This window comes from Branchiostoma belcheri, unplaced genomic scaffold (genome assembly GCF_001625305.1).
Source record: "Branchiostoma belcheri isolate BF01 breed outbred unplaced genomic scaffold, Haploidv18h27 scaffold12, whole genome shotgun sequence".
Taxonomy (NCBI): Eukaryota; Metazoa; Chordata; class Leptocardii; order Amphioxiformes; family Branchiostomatidae; genus Branchiostoma; species Branchiostoma belcheri.
In genome coordinates this window covers 3,689,819-3,710,388 of record NW_017802602.1, presented here as the reverse complement: position 1 = coordinate 3,710,388, position 20,570 = coordinate 3,689,819, and the positions used below count along the sequence as shown (strand labels likewise).

The window sequence follows — 20,570 nt, the reverse complement described above, 5'->3', positions numbered from 1 at the left end:
ATCTATAAAAAACCTCAAAAACCATCACTGTGGTAGTGTGTCCAGTTCCTGTAGGGTGTGCTCCAGTATGGTGTCATGGCCCTTGAACTTGAAAAATCCTGAAAATTTGGTCCCCTTGAGGAAGAGAGGGAACCAGTGCACATCGTCTGGCCACATGGAGTCATACGGGATGTGTTCCACAGGGAACCATTTTGGGCGCATCTCTGGAAGGAAATAACAAACAAAATGTAAATCAAACAACAAGAGTCCAAAGATCTCATACCTCCATGGAGTTAGAATTTCTTGCATACCTGCACTGGTGCAGGTAACATTGAAAATTATCTGAACCAGACAAATTTATACAAATTGCAGGTAACATTGAAAATTATCTGAACCAAATTTATACAAATATAAACATTCTTGAGAGAAGGCCTCAATAGAATGTGGCAGTCTAAGGTTTACCTAACAGAATTATGAGACAAAATGTGCATGCCAGCAGTTAAGGTATGGGACTACATCATAAGCTGTATGTAATGAAGTTTAATATATGTAATATACTGTTGTAATGTTATTGTTAATATATTCTTACAGAATAATTCTGCCCAATACCCTAAGACTGCTACTGTGTAACATTAACCTTTTTGCTTCCTAACCTAAAACCACAGACTACAAATTTGGTGCCAAATGGCTACCTTGGCATTCTGAAGGTAACTTATTAGAGATGCAGAATCAGAAATCCCTGAGGTATGCTGACGCACTTCAAGACATTCTTGAGAAGGCCTTGATAACGCCGTTATTCTAATGTAGCAGTCTTAGGTTCACCCAGTGGAAATATGAGAGTTGACGTAATCAGGGTTCTAGCTAGTGCAAAGTAGCGTAGGGGCCCCCTACGCTATAATTTTCACCCCCTACGCTAAATTTCCCCCACTACGCTATAATTTTCACCCCCTACACTAAATTTTCAATACAGCATAGGGGCATTGTGACTGTTCAAGAATGCCAGATCAAATGTGAAAAATTACCAATCAAGGATACATACATACCTTAAGAATAACATTTTTTCCCTTTGGGTATCCCTTAAATGGCCCCTTTTTTTAGCTCAATTTTTTAAAAGCTCCGCCCCATCCCCCCTCTCGGTCGCTTCGCTCCCTTGACATGCAGCCAGTACCACTACGCTAAAATTAAATCCTAGCTAGAACCCTGACGTTTCATGTGTATGCCAGTTGTTGAGGTATGGAGTTCCCAAAAGATGCCAAAAGGGTCGAACATTCCTTTCAACAGTAGCCTGGTGAGGTTAATGACCACTGCCCTTACAGTTATCCTACAATTACAACCTACTCCCAGCCTGGGAACTTTGTTGTACCTGGCCTAGAAAAATTAATGTTATGTTTCCAGTTTCAGTTGTGAATAAATTAGGGTACATACATGTAGGAATTTTCTTCTTTCTAAATTTTTTGTAGGGGGGGGGCTAAATGATCCAACAAGTAAGTTTTGCAATGCATCGGGTCTGTCTCAAGGATCTGTCCACCTGTTTGCTTGTGGACAAATATTTAATCCTAGTAACTGCAGAAAACATTGCTTCTGAATATGGATTAAATGATGTGTTTAGACTATTCAGAGCATTTCAAATTCAGATGGCGAATCGAAAATTTTGTAGCCTTACCAGCAGTCAATCAAAAAAAGTCAAGGATCAGCACGTTTTTGCTAGGGTTGGTCGGGAAACAGTTAACACAACTTTTTGTTTCCTGGGCCTAAGCCAAGTGCAAGTCTTTCTAACCTCCCATTAGTTGTGTGTGCAGCAGACCGTGTGTGTGAACAGTGGTGCAGATGAGATAGAGGCAGAGCTCTAACAGCCTCTAATTGAGGAGAGACTGCGGAGGGTTCGGTTCATTTCCCCGTGGCTCTCGTGATCTGCCGTCGTGAACAGACACGTCACCTGGCCGCTCTCCAGACTTTTGTTGCTGAGCATTAGGCGGCCACACTGATTTAATTGGTTGGTTCTTGGCTTTAAAAAATATTGCTGGACTTGAGTATCAAAAGAGAAACATTGCTCATATGGGCTGGGCGACAAAGAAAAGTCGATAATGAAATTTCATTCATTCACTCATTCATTCATATAGTTCAGTGTAAGGGGTAATGTACATGACTTTATCTTAGTTTACACAGGTCTAAAGACTTAAAATGGAACCTGGGTTTTTCAAGGGCTTGTTGGATGTTTGGTCAGTGTTGCATCAAAATTTTGCCTGTTGAAGACAATACCTTTTTTCAAATACATTGTACAACATTTGAAAACTATTGACGGGATGTCATCCTTAAATACACATTTATATGTAATATGTTACATTAGACGAGACTTTCTGTCTACTTTGAGGACCAAGGAATTTGTGCTGGCCGAAGTATGCCAAAACTTGAAAGATATGGAGAATTCATGACTCCCAGTCCCAGCCCTCAAAATCTCTTCAAAATGTCTGAGGACCAAGTAAAAAATTTATTTTGGCCCTAGGTATGCCAAAACTTGAAAGATATGGAGAATTTATGACTCACTAAAATTGTGGCTGGGCCTGGAGGGCAAGTGGAAAATGAACCACGTTCAGGAAAAAGATGAAGATTTCAAAATGCATCAGACTAAGTTTAATTTATAATCCCACATGAAAAATGGGGCTGCCAATCCATCCTTGTCTGATGGTCCGTGTGCATTAAGTTATAGTCATGTAGTATGCTGGGGAAAAAAGTGAACTCTGGGTAACCCTTGTACATGTAATATAATTGTGATACTAGTAGTAACATAGTAGTAGTTTGTGTTACGCCAGTGTTTTACGCTGGTGTGTTATGCCTAAGGACGGTTATGTTGGCTATACAAATACAAATACAGTTTACTGTACTGTATTTTGCAATCAACTTTTGCACTGAAACCAAATGTTACATGTTACATTCTTACATGTAGTTGTGTCCACCAAAAAAAGGGTAGGGTTGGCAGTTTTTTTTTGGGTCAGTCGGGAAACAGGAAAAATACTTTTTCTTTAAGGCCTTGTTGTGAATTTCTAGTTTCATTATCGTGAATTTCTTATTGATACTGTGCATATTCCACTGTTGCGCACATATAATCCTTGAGTCTCAGAGTTCCCTTAATATATGCAGTTACTTTGTCCCAGCCTTGACCTGCAATTCAACCCCACTTCCTCCAAGCCTGTGGTGAGACCATTTTGACCTCCAACTCAACTCACTTCCTCCGATCCCAACCTTCAGGAAGACCACCTTGACCTTTATCAATATCAATATCAATCAATACTTTGTACTTATAAACCTGCTTTTCTTAGAATTCTCCAGTGCCACTGACGAAAGGTAGTGGATGCTACCTGAACAGGACCCAAAAATCATATCCAGTTGATTGAGTAACTGTTTTGGCATATCTTATTACCTGGATGTCTAACCTTCGCCTTCACTTTAATTTGACCTTCCTGTCACATGTTAGAGTTACACTACTTTCAATCTCACTTCTGTGACTCTTTTGTACTGAAAATTTGAGTACTTGTGTTTCTTTCTTTGCAAACAAACACAAGTTGAAAATAAACTTCTGTACAGTCATAAAGCTTTAGCAATATTTCTTTCTCTTCAAAGTGAGAATACCCCACTTCTTCAATGGGTCCTCTCCCAGACTCCCACAAATACAATCTTCAAGCCATCAGGGCCCGTACAATCTGTGTGGAGGTCTCAAGAAATCAATAATAGGGATCTAAAAGATAAAGAATTTAAACCAAGAGGCTGTTATGTTATGATATTGATTATGGCCTTCATATTTTTTTGGCAATACGTCAGTAGATTGAAAGTGTAGCTTGAATGATTTGGGCTTCATTTCACTTAGTCCTAATTCTTCAACACTGATGTTTTAAAGCATTACTGTGCATTGGGCATTCAATCACAATATGATCTTAGTTGACTTAAAAGGTAACATTTGCAAAGCAAATTCGCTTAACATTTACCTTCAAGTCAAACAGAGCAAAAATAATATCTTTTCCGCTGGAGTTTGCGGGATATCCTGCAGGATTTATTGGGATATCCCGAGGGATTTTTTTTAGGATGCCTATAGTGGTTTGGACACGTAACCAGAGCGAAGGGTACCTTAGCTCACACAACACTGCAAGGGAAGGCGGAGGGTGGACGACTGAGGGGGCGTCCGCGAAGGACCTGGACTAGTGACCTGAAGGAATGGAGAGGACATCCCCTGAGTCACCTGACAAGTCTGGCTGAGAACCGCCCTGGGTGGATAACTCTTGTGGATAGTTTAGTTGCCCCGACGGCAGGACAGACTGCTATGGGACCGGTGAGGTGAGGTGAGATAGTGTCCCGCGCACCGCGGAGTGAAAGAACTTTGTGCCTCCAAGTCTACCAACACACCTTCTGTTTCCCTGGGTTCTCCAGTGAATTGTCTTGATGAGAAGACGTGGACCTCCAGTATGACGGGGTCTCCTACAAACTCAAAAAGCAGCAGGCCAACCTTCTGTAGACGCTCCACCTTCAGGCAGCTTTCCTCCTCAAGCTCTCTGAAAGGGGAAAATAAGTAGTTGTACATGTATAACTTCATAACTTACTTTATATTCGTGGTAGCAAAATTTTGCAGTCTGAGAAAAAATGGACGGGTGTTTGCATATGTTTGCGGTGGCGGGAGGTGCAGAAGAAAGAAAGTTGGAGAATTATTTGTTCACGGTAATGATAAATTCGCGGTACAGAAGTGACTGTGAAAACTGCGAAATATAAAAGTACCCCAAAATAATCATGATTTACAGAATAATCCGCATCCTCTTTCCTTCATTATACAGTTGCTGATGATTTTTTTTGGACGCATACGCATTTGGGATGCCAATTTTTTGGGAGGCATACATGTAGCTTGCCATGCCAAGTGGTCAACTTGACGAAGTAAAGTACTTTTGAACCCTGGAGAATACATTTTACACTATTCACTATTTCAACCTTTTATAATGTAATCCAGCTGGACAGAAGGAGCTAGAGTCTACCATCAAACACTGACATCTTAAGTGCTAGCCTGTCCAACCCTCACACAACAGGGCAAAACTGACGTTACAATGGACAGTGAGTCAATGAGTGATGGTGTACAGGGACCAATCACTGTCAGACATAGATCAGTGTTCTAGCCAGTGTCTCTCTTTCTGTCATTTGACAGAACTTTGACGGACAAAAAATTCACCTAATCTGTCGTCTTTCACAACCAAAAACTGGTTCACATTGCACTGCAGCACAGGTGTTGCTGCTGTAGATACATTCCCAAATGTAACATATGCATCTACATGTATAGCAGCGACACCTGTGCTGCAGTGCAATGTGAACCAGTCAGAATTGCCCTGAGGAAGGTGACAGATGGTCACTGAAACGTCAGCGGAATAAAAGACTTGGTTGTGTAAAAAGAGTCTCTTTACTCTTCAACATTTATAGTACTGTATAGCAAAAATACTATATAAAGTCACCTCTTTGCAGCTTGTTCGATAGTCTCACCGACTTCCACCTTCCCTCCGAAGCCGTTCCACCGACCTGCTCCAAACCCGCGCTTCTTCATTCCCAGTAGCACCTGCTGCTGATGTCTTATCAGAACCAAGGTGAGAACTTTACGGGACAGGTGGACAGGTATGCTCATCTTTTCACCTGTGGATGGTAGATAAGTAAGGTGAGAATCTTAAGGGACAGGTGCATAGGTAAACTTATCTTCTCACCGGTGAAAATCTTAAGGGACAAGTGGACAGGTATGCTCATCCTCTCACCAGTGGATGGTAGATATGATACGTGAGAACCTTAAGGACAGGTGTGCTTATCATCTCACCTGTGGATGGTAGGTTTAGTAAGGTGAGAACCTTACTTTAAGGGACAGGTGGACAGGTTACTCATCTTCTCACCTGTGGATGGTAGATAAATAAGATACGTGAGAACCTTAAGGGACAGGTATGCTCATCTTCTCACCTGTGGATGGTAGATAAAAGATAGCTGAGAACCTTAAGGTACAGGTGGACAGGTATGCTCATCTTCTCACCTGTGGATGGTAGATATAATGGGTGAGAACCTTAAGGGACAGGTATGCTCATCTTCTCACCTTTTATTCAACTTGATATCACCTTTCTAAAAATGATGATAAAGTGGATTCCCAAAACCTTCACTAAAAAAGTCACATGAATACTGTAGGTCTTTAAACTTTCATAGTGGTTTTGTTTAAATAAATGAGTTTTTGTGATCTCTTCTCTGGTAAATCATGACAGTATGGATATGACTATTGTACTGCAAAATATTACATACTATTGAATCCAAAAAAACACCACGAAAACCTCCCTTTACTTACTACTTCAAAATTAAACCACCCCAAAAATTAAAGTAAATGAATTTACAGTATTCTGCACGTCAGCCAATTTCTCGGCCATAGTCAGTCTTTCTGTGGGTTTAACGATTAATAACATAACAACAGCAGCTTGTATCAATTCTACAGCCGGTGTCATCGAAAAATTTCTGAAAATTCGATAGTAACTTTCTGTAAAAAACCTTTTCAACCTGGATATTTGGACTTCCCACATCAAATGCTCCCGGCAACTTTCACTAAAAATAAACATCTCTTTATTGCGCAACCTCCCATTCAATAACAAATTTAACCCTCTAAAATATCTAAACGTAAAAAATTCTCCTTTAAAATTTTTAATTAACAAAGAATCTATATTTTGAGAGTTTATTGGTGTAAAATGTTTGTTTTTGTTATAGAAAAACAGTTTTTGAACAATTTATTTGTTAAAACGTATTGTGTGCGCAAATATGCGGCTAGCTTCTATTTCACACCAATGCCGGGCGAAGTAGGAGGAATTCTATTTTACCAAACGGGTATATTTGTGACCAGACTGTCCACGACTTTCTGTTTTGTTTTACTTCAGCGTTTCGAGTACTAAAGGGGTACAGGAAGGACCATGCCCCTTCCCGTACAGTCTATGCTGTTCCAGGTCGGTGTAATGTTAGTGTTTGCATGCGGTAAATGTGGCGGTGGTGTGGGGAGGGGGGCCAAAATTATTTTACTCAGTCATGGAATATTTTCAGACTGTGTGTCGTATGATATGATTTTTTGCAACATGTATTGTCTATCTGTATATTTAGTATGTATTCCTTTGTAAGAGTGGGTAAACAGTAATGTTCAGTTTAGACTTATTTCAGTCGTCTTGTTCGTAAAGATCATATTTTCGTTTTATGATATTTCATATTTTGCTGCAGTTATTTCTTAACCAGTTAGAACTGTCACATCTTAGGTCAAGTCAGTTAAAAAAATTGAAAGTGCGCATTTCCAATACCAACATATGATTTTGCTCATTTCAAATTTTCAGTAATGTAATTACATGTAACTTACATGTATCTTAATTGTATAAAATAGAAATAGATGAAATAGATATTTTAGGTAAATTATACACTTGAAATGTTTTCTAAGGTTTTATGCACATGACGATTATCATTACATTGTGAATATGCATGTTATTTATTACTGTCACACAGGCTTTTAGCTAGGATTTTTTTGGTGGGTGTCCATTTTTTTTATTGTATGCTATGCACAGTGAAGACGTGCTGAGTGCAAGATTTTAGGGGGGCTTTTTTGAAATTCATAATGCTCTCAAACACTACTTACTGCATTTTCAGGTGTAAATTTGAGTTTTTTCCTTCAGTAAACCAGCACTTTTGTATTTATAGTAAGGCTGAAGGGAGGTATATGTGCATGGCAAGGGTTGGGAGTGGAAAAAATAGGGCGTCTTTAGGGTGTCCTACAAAAAAAGTAGGGCGTCCAATTTCTTATTATTTTCAGTACAGGGCGTCCAAAAGACACCCTGGACACCCCCTAGCTAAAAGCCTGCTGTCACATAGTTACTGTACAACAGAATTCTTTGCTGTCAATCAACTCTCAAAATCACCACCCACCCACTGTGCAACTGAAGCAATGTGCACCGACAGGCAAAAAATCCATAACTGTTGAAAAATTATTGAATACCTTGCTTTGGTTAAGGGAGGTCCCTTGGATAAGACGATACTACAGTAGTAAATAAAAGTCCTGTGTTTTGTAGAGCCACACCCCACGCACGTTCAAGAACCTACCACACCATTCAAAAGAGAATAGGGGCATGCCCCGGTGTGTGATGGTCCAAATTACACAGTCCAGCCTTGGTGATTCACTTCAAATTACAAGTGTAGCAGAATCATCAGAAAGTTGGCTACCTTAACTCCCAAACTCAAGACAAAAAAGACGACACCTGTGCCACCCAAAATACCCAGAAGTAAATGCTAAACCCAAAGCTTCTGCAGTAACTAACTGTTGGACTGATGCCAATTGCAAGAGTTGGTTGTAAAAATTCTACTACCAATAAACTAGCCTAAACCTCTGAATTACATGGTAGCCATTTCTTATATAGCAGGTACATTTATATACATTGCACGTTGTAATAACATTGGGAAACTGGCAGGTTTATTGTAAGGTGCGCCATAAACATCTAAGTAACAAAATTAAACTTCAGTCAGACGTAGTCTCTCTGTCCCGTAACTGTATACAGAATGGGGATAAAGATATATGCATCCAGACGCCGGTAGTGAATTTGTTTGGACTTAATAATCTCACCTTTTCGAAGGTCACGTCGTAATGGTAAGATTGTGAACATAATTCTTTTTCATTCGCAGTACTTTCTTGTATATCATGATATCGGAATAATTACATGCCATGCAAAGAAATTAAATGTAAATCAAATGGACCTTCCAGCCCTTATTTTCTGGGTTCATGGACATTTTGAAGATTAAGATAGAAAGCTGGGAGTAGCGAGACTTAATTAAGTCTGACTACAGTTGATACTGTAAATTTATAGGGTATAGGATTTTCTTCTAACACAACCAGTAAGGTTCTCACCTGCTTACGTTTCGATGTCTATCAGACACCTTCCTCAGAGCTTCTGTAAATTTATATATTTTGGCATGGACTTAATTTTGTAGTACAATTAAGTACTAGTACATGTATGAAGAACTCTGCAATACAGTATACATTGTACATGTAATACAGTACAATGGAAGCTCATATTTGTGGTGCCATAATTTTGCAATGGCAGCAAAGACGGCAAAAATAAAAGTACTTCGAGTATTTGAAGGTCTACACTAACAGTATACATTTGTAGTCACTCACTGTAACTGTGTGTACCAAGTTACAGACTTTCCCCTCATAGTCAGACGTTTTCATGTTGATTCAAATTCAACACTGTACTTTTTTTAAAACCAGAGAACCAATGTTACCCACCAATCGGTCAGTACTAGTAAATGACCAGTCTAAATTTTGGCATGAGCAGCACCACCTGGCAGATTTGAGTAAAAGTGCAAGTCTTGTTTCTCCAGCCTCCAGTGGAGCCCATGCAGATTGACGCCCCGCCTGAGGAGAACGAGAACCAACCAGAACACACCTTCACTGTGGAGTCATGCTCACTGGTACCTTCTACACATTATTTTGGATCCTTAGACTGATGTGGATAGGGTGCAAGGCAGCATATCATCTGCCAGCCATGGCATAATCAACCATTTTAATTAATTTAATGTCCAGGCTGGAAATACTTAACATGTAAATAGAAATTGCATTTAAATAGATTTAAGCTCTGAAGAGAGTAAGGTTTGCAGTACGTTTTTGTTGACAGTTACATGTATCTTCAACTTATGTTTATGTGCACAACAAATGTTTTGTGTACGTGTAAATTTCCCAATGATGAACTTCATGCCCTAAAATCAGAAGAAACCCTTTGAATCAGACACAAAATTTAAGACTTGAACTTGATGCCTTTCCTACAGGACCTGGAGTCGTATGCTGCCCAGTACACTGGTCTGGCCCGGCTGGAGCGGCTGGTGTTCATCGCTGACCACTGTCCTCCACTCAAAGTAGAGGCTCTCAGGTATGCAGTACTTAATGAGAAGCCCTGACACGATAACACCATATTTTTGTTGTGGCTGTCTTAACGGGTACCTGGTAGAATTATTGGGGTTGATGTTACATGTCACATGTTATGACTATCATCACGATAATGGACCAATCCTGTCTGTCCATCACTATATAAATTAGCAGTTCATCCAATGATAGCATTGCACTCTTTTGCACTGGATTTTTAAATCCAGTGCAAAAGAGAAACCCCGATAAAAAAGCCTAAAAACACGCTCAAAATACCCCCAAAACCCAAACTTCTGCTTGGAGAGTAGGCACTTGGTTCAACCAATGAGAATTATGCATGACAGTTGCCAGTTTGTATTTCTACATTTTGATTGGAAGAGAGAGGGGATTGGTTTATTGCTTTCCCTTGTTACTGTAAGATGTTGATTGTTTGTACCCCTGACTGTATAGGATGGCTCTCCACTATGTCCAGAGAACCTACAACGTCCACCTGTACCAGCAAGTCCACAGGAAGTTACAGGAAGCTGCCAGGTGGGAAAAAATCTTTTTAAGCTTTTTTTAAAAATGAATTTTAGTGTAATACAGGCAGTATAACTTCACCCCATGTAAGGTGTTGTGAAATTATGTAGAAGTTCCTTAAAAAATGTTGGACTAGTGCACTAACCACATTTTGTATGATTTTTTTTATGCGTTGCGTCATCATGGCCATCATTCATTGGTTAGATGGTCGACTAGTTTAGAGAGATTACCAACGATTGGTTAGAGAGATATAACATGCATGTAATTTGATACAGCTATTACAGGAGTTTTCTTTTACACAACCAAGAAACAAGCTTGGTTGTGTAAAAGAAAACTCCTGTATCCTATACTTTACCAACCTGATGAAACTATTTTCTGATACATGTAATTTGTAAAACTCCTATCTGTTGTGTGTGCATGTTCCACAGTTCTGGTGTAGTGGCTAACATGCCTGACGCAGTGGCAGGTTTGACATTAGGAGTTCCACCATACGACACAGACTGGGTGGAGACAACCGCCAAGAAGGCAGCTCTGAAGTTAGAGAAGCTGGACACTGACTTAAAAAACTACAAGGGAAACTCCATCAAGGAAAGCATTCGGTGAGATACCTGTACTGTTGTGAGTGGAAAAGAATTGCACATCTTGAAAAAATGCAAAGCTCTTTACCTCATTTAGTTACAGTCCAAAGGTAGAATGCATCCCAGTGGTCAGAAACCTTGCCTCTGGACCAAGAGGTTGTGAGTTCAAATCCCAGCTGATGGAAAGGGTCACAGTCCTTATAGGTGTATTATGATGTTAAGCCGTCGCCCACTGTTCATTGTACTTGGTAAAAAGAGCTAGAGGAATTTCCCTGGTGCAATGAACCTGTGAATACTCAGCATACATGTACATTACTAAGTAAGTGCCTGTCTTCTCTGTCACGACCAGTGGAAGATTAGCTCTTCATAAATACATACATACATACATACATATCCTGGCTTTGATTATACTGCTGCTGGCTTCCCTGTCTCAGGGGTGGGCAGCAGTCGGCTAGCCTGGACACCACATCTCCGTGTCCAGAGGGTCAGTGTTGGTCAGTCCACACACCCTGAGCTGAATTGTTTTGAGATCAGTTTCACATTTTTCCCTTCCAGCCGTGGACATGATGACCTAGGTGACCACTACCTGGACTGTGGAGACCTGAGTAACGCGCTGAAGTGTTACTCACGAGCACGAGACTACTGCACCAGCGCCAAACATGTCGTCAACATGTGTCTCAATGTCATAAAGGTATGGCATGGAATACCCATGTAGGATTACATGTACATGTGTATAATGTGTAGGAACAGCTTATACCATGGGCGATAGGCCACCGAGTTTTTGTTGAGATCGCTGTTGCTTTGTTTTATGAACACTCGTATACTGTGCACTCCGTACAAGCTTAAGATTCCCGATAATCATACACTGAACACAAACACTATGAACACGGTCCGTTGAAAGGATCCGAAGAGTCATGAACTCAACACATAACACCGTGAACACTGTCCGTCGAAAGATTCCCGTCCCGAGAATCATACACTCATCACATAACACCGTGAACACGGTCCGTTGAAAAATTTCCCTAGAATTCTCTGTACAATGAACCATACATATATAATACATACTGCTGGGTACTTGGTCCGCTGAATCATACAATAAAAAGCACACTCATTACTCAGCTGTTACATTGGCGTTCAGGGTAGCGCAAAGGCCGACGGGAATAGAACAGGTTTCGCAAACTCGAATGCGTTCGCAAAACCGCTGCTCGACTCGATAGAACCCCAAGCCGGGGCTAGCGCTAGCGGTGATAACTTCAAAAAGATGACAGGGTAGGAAACACCTACCCGTGAACTGCGTTACCAACTGGGGTGGCAGCAAAAATGTGACTTAGAATCACGTTCGGTGTGAAGTCCCTGCCTCCCCAGACTCAGAAAACAACGATATAGTACATTTTAGAGATATTGGGCACAACTACACTTTCCAAATCTCATGCCTGGAAACATATGTAGAACTGAAAACATGTCGGTGGGGTTTGTGGACGTGTTTAGAGTACATTTACACATAGCATGTCAAGACTCTTGTCGGGTGATGTAGCCAGTTGTGTGCGTTTACATTTTAGAACCGCGCGGGAAATGTGGGCCTATCGTGCGTCTGATTGGCTAGCGATGATGTCATTGACCTGTACAGCAGCGACCTGGTAACGCAGTTCGCCGGAAATTGGACTTTACAAAATGCTTCATATCTTCTTTAAAATATGGTATCATACCCCCAAAAAGTTTACATGGCTACTTAGTTACCCCTTGATTATAGATAGTATCAAGACTTTTATTGTCCTTATGGCATTTCGCAGAAAATAGGGTCTTTTGAAATGGCATTTCGCACCTAGTGTATACTAGTACTAAGTACCTAACCAAGATGAAGCGTTCGGAAGTCGCTGTTCGGCTCTCGGCAATCTTCGGGAGACTTCGGTATCTGTTCGTATGGTTCTTTGGAATCCTCATCAGTTTGTGACCGTGTTCAGTGTACGTATGATTCTAGGGAACCTTTCAACGGGCCGTGTTCACGGTGTTATGTGTTATGTGACTGTATGATTTTTGGGAATATTTCAAAGGACCACTGTATTGTGATGGCAACGGGCTGAATGAGTAGACACAGTGTATGTTCTAACATGCGCGAAACAATAATAAGGATTTTATTTAATGGTTTACAAAACAATGTAACGTTACATGTATTGTTAGATCTCAACAAAAACTCGGTGGCCTAGCGCCTGTGCTTATACACTGTTGATAATGACTTTGAATTCTTTTGTAATGTGTTTTGTAAACATGCCAGAATATTGCAATGAGAAATTTAGGTGAATGTCCTATTGGTTACACCTACATGCACCTGTGTTCCTACATCTACTAATAATATACAAACATAGTAGTTTCATCAAGCTATATCATATACAGTGAAACCTAGCCAACTCCTCCAGTTTTACGTACTATTGTTAAGGCCCTCTGTAAAGCTACCAACTGCAATCAGCAACCCTTTTGCAGTCAACATGGGAAAACATGTACTGTTTTTTTACAGGTGAGCATACTACTGCAGAACTGGCCACATGTGCTGAGTTATGTCAACAAGGCTGAAGCTACGCCGGAAATTGCAGAGGTAAGTCCTTTCAAAATTCGTTTGTCGAAATTCTGCTACTAAGTAACTTGGTGAAATGGCCACTACTAGCATATACTGTATGACTAGAAATTTGGTTGCTGTCAGTGATTTCTTAACTTGCCTGATTATGTCTTCATAAGTGTTTTTGAAAAGAGACAATGACAGACTGAATTGATTATAATCTATTATGAAAGTTCATCTGTGTCTGTAGTTACATGTTGAAAGTTATTTTGTTCCAACACAAAAAGATAAATGTTCTCCCCTAGAGTTTTCGACCAGTCACTCTCACTGGTCTTCCTCAGTAGGCTGACCCAGTGGGACTTGTCACATGGCTTTTCTGAAGGTTGATTATTATCTGTGTTTGTTACAGAAAGGAGAGCGAGACAGCCAGAGTCAGTCAGTAGTCACCAAACTGAAGTGTGCTGCAGGTTTGTATTATTGTTTTAAAATCAGTAACTGTAAATAGAACTATTGGTCACAATTCTGGCTTTAAAGTTTAATTTCCTTTGTAATTTCAATGACAACATTGTTGAATTGTGACAATTCCAGGTTTGGCAGAGCTGGCCACCAAGAAATACAAGGCCTCAGCTAAGTACTTTCTGCAGGCTTCCTTCGACCATTGTGACTTCCCAGATGTAAGTACATGACTGATTGTATTATGTGTAAGCAGCTATTGTGAATTGGTCAAGCATAGATCATTATTATTGTTATTTAAAAGACTACTAACCTTTGACTTATGTTTTAACAGCATATGCATGCTAATACTAAATTCTGGTAGTTCTGTAATGTTGAATGTTTTTGCTTTCTCTAATATGTTGGTTAAAGTAACCTGTACAATAATGTAGCCTGTTCCTGCACTGGACTCATCTTAAAACCAAACATGCACATGAAAATTTGTATATAGGTCATGCCTGGACCACGTATGAAGTGTAGAAATAAATTGCAAATAGTTTCTGTACAGTTTTTAGTATGATCCATACTTCCTATATTCTGAGTGGTGCAGGTAAAATTAGTCTTGTGCAGATAATTTTCAATGTTACCTGCGCCAGTGTAGGTATCCTAAGAAAGGATTTCAAACCCAGTATCGTGATGTATTATTGCATGGATCCTATTGTATTGTGTGTTCTACAGAATTGGAAATGTTGAAACTTGTTGTATTCCCTGTCCACAGATGCTGTCACCAAGTAATGTAGCCATCTACGGTGGCCTGTGTGCGCTGGCTACGTTTGATCGACAGGAACTGCAGAAAAATGTCATTTCTAGCAGGTGAGGGTCTGAAATGTCTGGTGCACAGGGCCTCAAGGTGTCACAGTCATTTATTTAATGTGTGTGTTCTGTAATCGAATGTGACATATGTACATGTGTATGACATGTTATTGCAACAGAGATACCCACGAGTATAGTAGTCATCCAGTGAATTGTAATTCTTAGTGACAAGGTTTTATTAAAGTAATACTAATGTACAGTGTAGGACACAAAGGTCATGTAGCATTTATTATAACCTGTCAAAATAATCATTTCAATGGACTGAAGGTTTGTAATTACATGTATACACAAATAACACTCAAAGTCTGAGTGGTGCAGGAAAAGATTGTATGGTGCAGGTAAGTTTCAATGTTACCTGTCAGGTATGAAAAAAAAAGAGGGCCCTGCTAATTACTACGGTTTGTATTTCTTTAATACATGATTGTTCTTTTTGTGCTTATTCTTACTACTAGTCCTCAGGCAAAAGTTTATAATAAACAATATTGCTTCCCTAGCTGTACCCAGCTGTAGGAATGTGGTCAACCCCTAGCTATGACTTCTGTATATAATCACTGCACTTGTTTTTGTTCTTGTTTGTTTTAACCACCACCACTGGTCACACTGGGGAAGGACCACTCCCCTAAGCACTAGGCCCCGCGAGGGGTGTTGCTTAGTATCGTGTAGAAGTAGAAATATTAATTACTTAATTACCCCCCATCTTCTACAGTTCCTTTAAGCAGTTCCTAGAGTTGGAGCCACAGCTAAGAGACATCATCCTGAAGTTCAGTGAGTCTAAGTATGCCTCCTGTCTCAAGCAGCTGGAGGAGATCAAGGTGAGGGTTTTTGCCATCTTGGTTTGTTTCAAGTCATATTTCATGGTGGGAAAATATAAATTTGTGCATATTTTACATTAATTTTTATAAATTTACCCACTCGATCCCCATGTCATTTGGTTACTTTCAGGTCATTTTGGATGAAAAGTGTTGAATCCATTATTATTATAATAATTTTTAACCAAACTAGAAAGGCCAATATTTGCTTTGGAGCAAATATAGCGATGGGTTCACCACGTTTTACCACATGGCAGGGAAAGAATGAGAAACACAAGGGAAAACAATGCTTTACATTGATATAACTATAGTATGAAGTAACATACAACTAAGACTACAACAGTTGGATAGCTATTCCCTACATTATTGGTTAGGATTGCATAATGCAAACTGTTGATTTTCAAGATAAAAAGAAGCGTTCATAGCCCGCATTCCAATGCTGGAGCAGGAAAGCTTAAAATACCTACCAAAACACTTGAATACAGACATACTGTCAGTATGGCATGGCTCTGTGCAGGTGTAAATGAAGTTAAGCCAGTTAAATCCCAACAGCCAATCAGCAAGGAGAATAGAGGAAAGCTGCATGCCTATTGGTTGATGCCTTGCATGCCATTGTGATGACTCATGTCCAAATGTGGTAAACACTGCACACTTACACAGTAATACATTAGCTATTACACAGCCAAAAAACTCAAATAAAACCATTCTAAAAGCCTGTATCACAATAATTTAAAAAACGCCTAGGGGTATTTGCCCACTGTACCTCCATACCAAATTTCAGGACCTTAGGCCCTAAAATGAAGAAGCTGAATCCATTTAAAGATATGGCAGGAGGAGAAGAAGAAGAAACATCAGAAAAAGCAATATGGTTTCACCACACCACTTCGTGGTGTGGTGAACCCATAATGAAAGGAGGAGAGAAAGAAACATCAGGAAAAACAATGCATTCCCCTCATATACCAGTGGTAATGGAGTGAAGTATAGAAACTTGAAAAGTGACAGTTGAAACCGTAATGATATAATTTTACCAAATGGCAGAGAAAGAAATTTGAATATATTTCCCTCCTATACATGTACCTGTGATATGGAGTGAGATATGATCAAATTAATTTTGATTTCTTTTTTTCAGGACCACCTTTTACTGGACATGTACCTGTCTCCACATATCAACAGTCTGTACACCATGATCCGTAACCGTGCCCTCACTCAGGTAAGGATACTAAAACAGTTACTAGTTCACAATTTTTCAAGTAAAAAAAAAGTAGTGATAATTTCGCTCAATTCATTGACAATTTGGAAATATCAGGTACCTTCTTATTCCACAAATTTGTGAGACAGTATGTTGCCTGCTTCAAACTTCGAACGCTGCACCAGGAATCGAATGTTGTTTTGAAAAAGTCAACCGCCCGGACTAATGGAGACAGCTCACCAGTGGGTGGTGGTGCTTTTTACGTTGCTGGCCCCCCACCCCGAGGGAATATTGAACCAAACTTTCCAATGACGGGTGGAGTTCAACTGATGAACCCACTGGTGAGGCATGCCAGTGCCATCATACAATGTGTGTTTTTTTAAACAAACCAACTTAACACCAACAGAGGCCTCATGATGTTGTATTTCCCTGCAGTACTTCAGCCCTTACATGTCGGCAGACATGCGTAAGATGGCGGCAGCCTTCAACACCACACTGGCAGCCCTGGAGGATGAACTCATGCAGCTCATCCTGGACGGACAGATACAGGCACGCATCGACTCACACAACAAGGTACATGTACCACACAAACATGCAGCTGCAGTACCATAGAGGGGTGCCAGGGGGTTTGCATGTACAAATAATGTATTTGTTTGTTTTTTCAGATTTGTGGTCTTCAACATTACTAGTATCAAGAATGGGTATATATATATATATATATATATATGTCAGTATTGACTCACACAACAAGGTACATGTACCACACAAACATGCAGCTGCAGTACCAAGGAGGGGTGCCAGGGGGCTTGCATAACATGTGTACAAAAATGTATTAGTTTGTTTTTCGGATTTGTAGTCTTCAACTAGATAAAGAATGGCCATGTCAGTATTGACTCACACAATAACGAATAAGGTACATGTAACACACAAACATGCAGCTACAGTACCGAAGAGGGGTGCCAGGGGGCTTGCATGTACAAATAATGTATTTGTTTGCTTCTCAGATTTGTAGTCTTCAACTAGGTTGAAGAATTGCTATGTCAGTATCGACTCACACAACAAGGTACATGTACCACACAAACATGCAGCTGCAGTACCGAGGAGGGGTGTCAGGGGGCTTGTATAATACGTGTACAAAAAAATTGTTTTTCAGATTGATTTGTAATCTTCAACTAGCACTTGTCCTGCAAAAAAAGTCAGGGGTCTATGACCTGATTTAGACATGAAATTATTGAAAAATATTGTGTAAAAATACCAGCAGGACAAGGGTTAAGATACTAATAAAGAATGGCTATGTCAGTATGTTATGTACATTGAAAAAAATTGCTTTTTACTGTACATGGGTGCCACCACAAGTCACAAAGAGACTGCACCATGTGGTAACCTGTTTTGTAATGATACAAGCCTCTTGTTGTTCCACACAGATCCTGTATGCCCGTGATGTGGACCAGAGAAGCACCACCTTTGAGAAGGCCCTGGGCATGGGGAAGGCCTATCAGAGGAGAACAAAGGTACAGTACATGAGTGCCACCTAGCAAGGCACAAAGGGACTGCACCTGTGCTTAGTGTAGTCTACTAGTAAACCTTTTGCCTTCATATGTTTGTAAGCTTCTCAATCCCCATCTTCAATAGAGTACAGATGAATATTTCTGAGATGACAGTTTTTAATATATCTCTCTTCTGTTCGTTGCAGGCTCTTATTCTTCGTTCTGCGATGTTGAAGAACCAGATCCATGTTAAGGTAAGGCTACATCTGCCTATTTAGTTTATACTCAGTCATGCAGGGATTCAATTAGGCCTTATCACTTCCAACTTGACTTCAAGGTTAATCTTTGGTAACCAAATCCTCCCCTCTTCTTGGAGGTTCTTGTTTAACAATATGTCATCCCCCCTTAGGGAATCTTTTGATATTGTTGCACATTTAATGTTCGAGCCTTCTCAGTTGGTTATCAACATTCAGGTTAAGAGTCCTGCGTCTGGACCAAGAGATTGGAAGTTTGAATCCCAGCTGTTGTCGCTCAGCCCACATGCACGCTACTGTAAAGGGTCGCAGTCGTTAGGATTGGACGCTAAGCTGTGGTCCACTGTTTGTTGTATTGTACTAAAAGATTGTATTGGCAATTTCACCAAATTACAATACAAAAACAATGAACCTGTAAATGCTGTACATAGCACCTTTTTTTCTGTGAGACAAACTGGTTCGAGATCAGTTTGAAATTTGAAATGTTCTCTTCTTTTCCCATCAGAGTCCCCCCCACGACAGTTCCTCTGGAGGAGAGGCGTCCATTGCACCTGGGACAAACGCCAGCAACAGATAAACTCAGACATGAGCTGCTTAGAAAAGGGAGCCAGTGTACAACACGTTAGCGATGTATCCACACAGAAGCATGAACTTGACTGTTTGAATACAGATGTACATCACTAGGCCACGCAAATTTGATTTTATGGGCTCCTAACTTTTGAAAACGAATGCTAGAAAATTGAGATATCACTCTTAATGGTTCATTTCAGGGAGTGAACAGAGTGACAGGCCAGTTCTCATCGAAACCTGCTGTTTTCATATATCCTCCTCCAAAGATTTAACATAGAAAATATCTGTGAACCCATAGAACCAAGGAATTATATTGGTGTGGCCTTAGATGCATATATATGTATTCCAAAAGTCATTGGAGTGTTGATTATCATAATAGAGACATAATAAGAAGAATAAAAATGTTACAAAGAGATACAGTACATATTTGTAACTAAAAAAAACAACAAGAGATAATTCAAAACAATAGTATTTCAGGCATTAAATGTTTTATATTATAATAATTTACTTTTTCGTACCATTTAGATGTGCTTCTCATCTATTCATGTTCAAAAATGCTGTCAGTGGAAAGAACTAATTGGTTAAAAGAGTTATCAGAAAAGAAAGTAAGAAGTTCAGTCATGTGCAAGAGTTCAGAAGTTTTGTAACTTGTTTGTACTGTAAATGTGTTTACTTTCACAGTGGTTTTATTTCGCAGTATGAAGGGAAATGAGGTTTTCACATTGCTTGAAGTAGTTTTTTAAAAGATTGAAGCAATTCTGTAGTCAATACAAATACAAAAGTTATATATATTATAATTACATAATAAGTTATACAATACTTATTCATGAATATGGTGAAGCAATTTCGTGTTAAGGGGGTACCCTGAAAATAAACCCGCTGTGAAAGTAAATGTAGTTACAGTATTTTGTGCTTATTGGTAAGCTATGAAGGCAGTCCTGCAGTGTATGATGCTCAGAAATGCCAACAGGAAATGTTTTGTAAATATCCTGCTGTTTCAGTGTGTTGCTTTATAATATACAAAACTGTATCTTTGTCTTAACCATACCACTAGTAGAGCTTGTTAGATTATGAAATTCATATAAGTAGGAAGCAGAAGGTTTGATTTTCTCTCAGAGTTCCATTATCTAATTAATATACACAAATACACAAAACACACCCACACACACCCACATACAAACAAAGACGCATTGGCACATACACAACCATACACATATACACGCACGCAAACCCCTATTGTGTCACTATACGCAAAGCATTCGACCCAGCCATTAGAATGGGTCCAAAAAATTAAGAACAGCCTCAGAATACAGTCAGAATTTTGTAGCAGACTCTCCATAATATATGAATAACCTATTCCTACGGAATTCCGCTTCTAATGTAACAAGAACCTAAAGTCTT

The 20,570-nt window shown here is 39.7% G+C and overlaps 2 protein-coding genes across 3 annotated transcripts; one reads left to right on the top strand and one right to left on the bottom strand.

The window, feature by feature from the left end:
• LOC109462838 (7,8-dihydro-8-oxoguanine triphosphatase-like) lies at nt 1–6,593 on the bottom strand. 2 transcript variants are annotated; one of them, XM_019759471.1, is made up of 4 exons: nt 6,517–6,593; nt 5,460–5,634; nt 4,375–4,520; nt 1–203 (listed from the first exon to the last, which is right to left on the bottom strand). In XM_019759471.1, the coding sequence occupies exons 2-4, from the start codon at nt 5,624–5,626 to the stop codon at nt 25–27; spliced, it is 492 nt and encodes a 163-aa protein (XP_019615030.1). In that variant the 5' UTR covers nt 5,627–5,634; nt 6,517–6,593; the 3' UTR covers nt 1–24. The 2 variants fall into 2 exon arrangements, with proteins under 2 accessions (XP_019615030.1, XP_019615031.1); XM_019759472.1 differs by having other exon boundaries at nt 6,526–6,579.
• A 214-nt stretch (nt 6,594–6,807) lies between these two features.
• Nucleotides 6,808–20,223, top strand: LOC109462862 (COP9 signalosome complex subunit 1-like). Its single transcript, XM_019759500.1, has 16 exons — nt 6,808–6,962; nt 9,370–9,459; nt 9,814–9,914; nt 10,358–10,438; nt 10,855–11,025; nt 11,560–11,695; nt 13,517–13,594; nt 13,965–14,022; nt 14,144–14,229; nt 14,766–14,860; nt 15,567–15,672; nt 16,799–16,879; nt 17,294–17,431; nt 18,283–18,369; nt 18,552–18,599; nt 19,105–20,223. The coding sequence occupies exons 1-16, from the start codon at nt 6,930–6,932 to the stop codon at nt 19,174–19,176; spliced, it is 1,461 nt and encodes a 486-aa protein (XP_019615059.1). The 5' UTR covers nt 6,808–6,929; the 3' UTR covers nt 19,177–20,223.
• The last annotated feature ends 347 nt before the right edge of the window (nt 20,224–20,570 follow it).

Bases quoted from the DNA above. Each gene is read 5' to 3' on its own strand.
- LOC109462838 (XM_019759471.1), bottom strand. From the start codon at position 5,626: ATGAGCATACCTGTCCACCTGTCCCGTAAAGTTCTCACCTTGGTTCTG. The intron at 4,521-5,459 runs GTGACTTTATAT...TTCCCCTTTCAG, and splicing joins ATCGAACAAGCTGCAAAGAG to AGAGCTTGAGGAGGAAAGCT. The intron at 204-4,374 runs GTGTGTTGGTAG...ATTTCCTTCCAG, and splicing joins AGAACCCAGGGAAACAGAAG to AGATGCGCCCAAAATGGTTC.
- LOC109462862 (XM_019759500.1), top strand. From the start codon at position 6,930: ATGCCCCTTCCCGTACAGTCTATGCTGTTCCAG. The intron at 6,963-9,369 runs GTCGGTGTAATG...TTGTTTCTCCAG, and splicing joins TACAGTCTATGCTGTTCCAG to CCTCCAGTGGAGCCCATGCA. The intron at 13,595-13,964 runs GTAAGTCCTTTC...TGTTTGTTACAG, and splicing joins CTACGCCGGAAATTGCAGAG to AAAGGAGAGCGAGACAGCCA.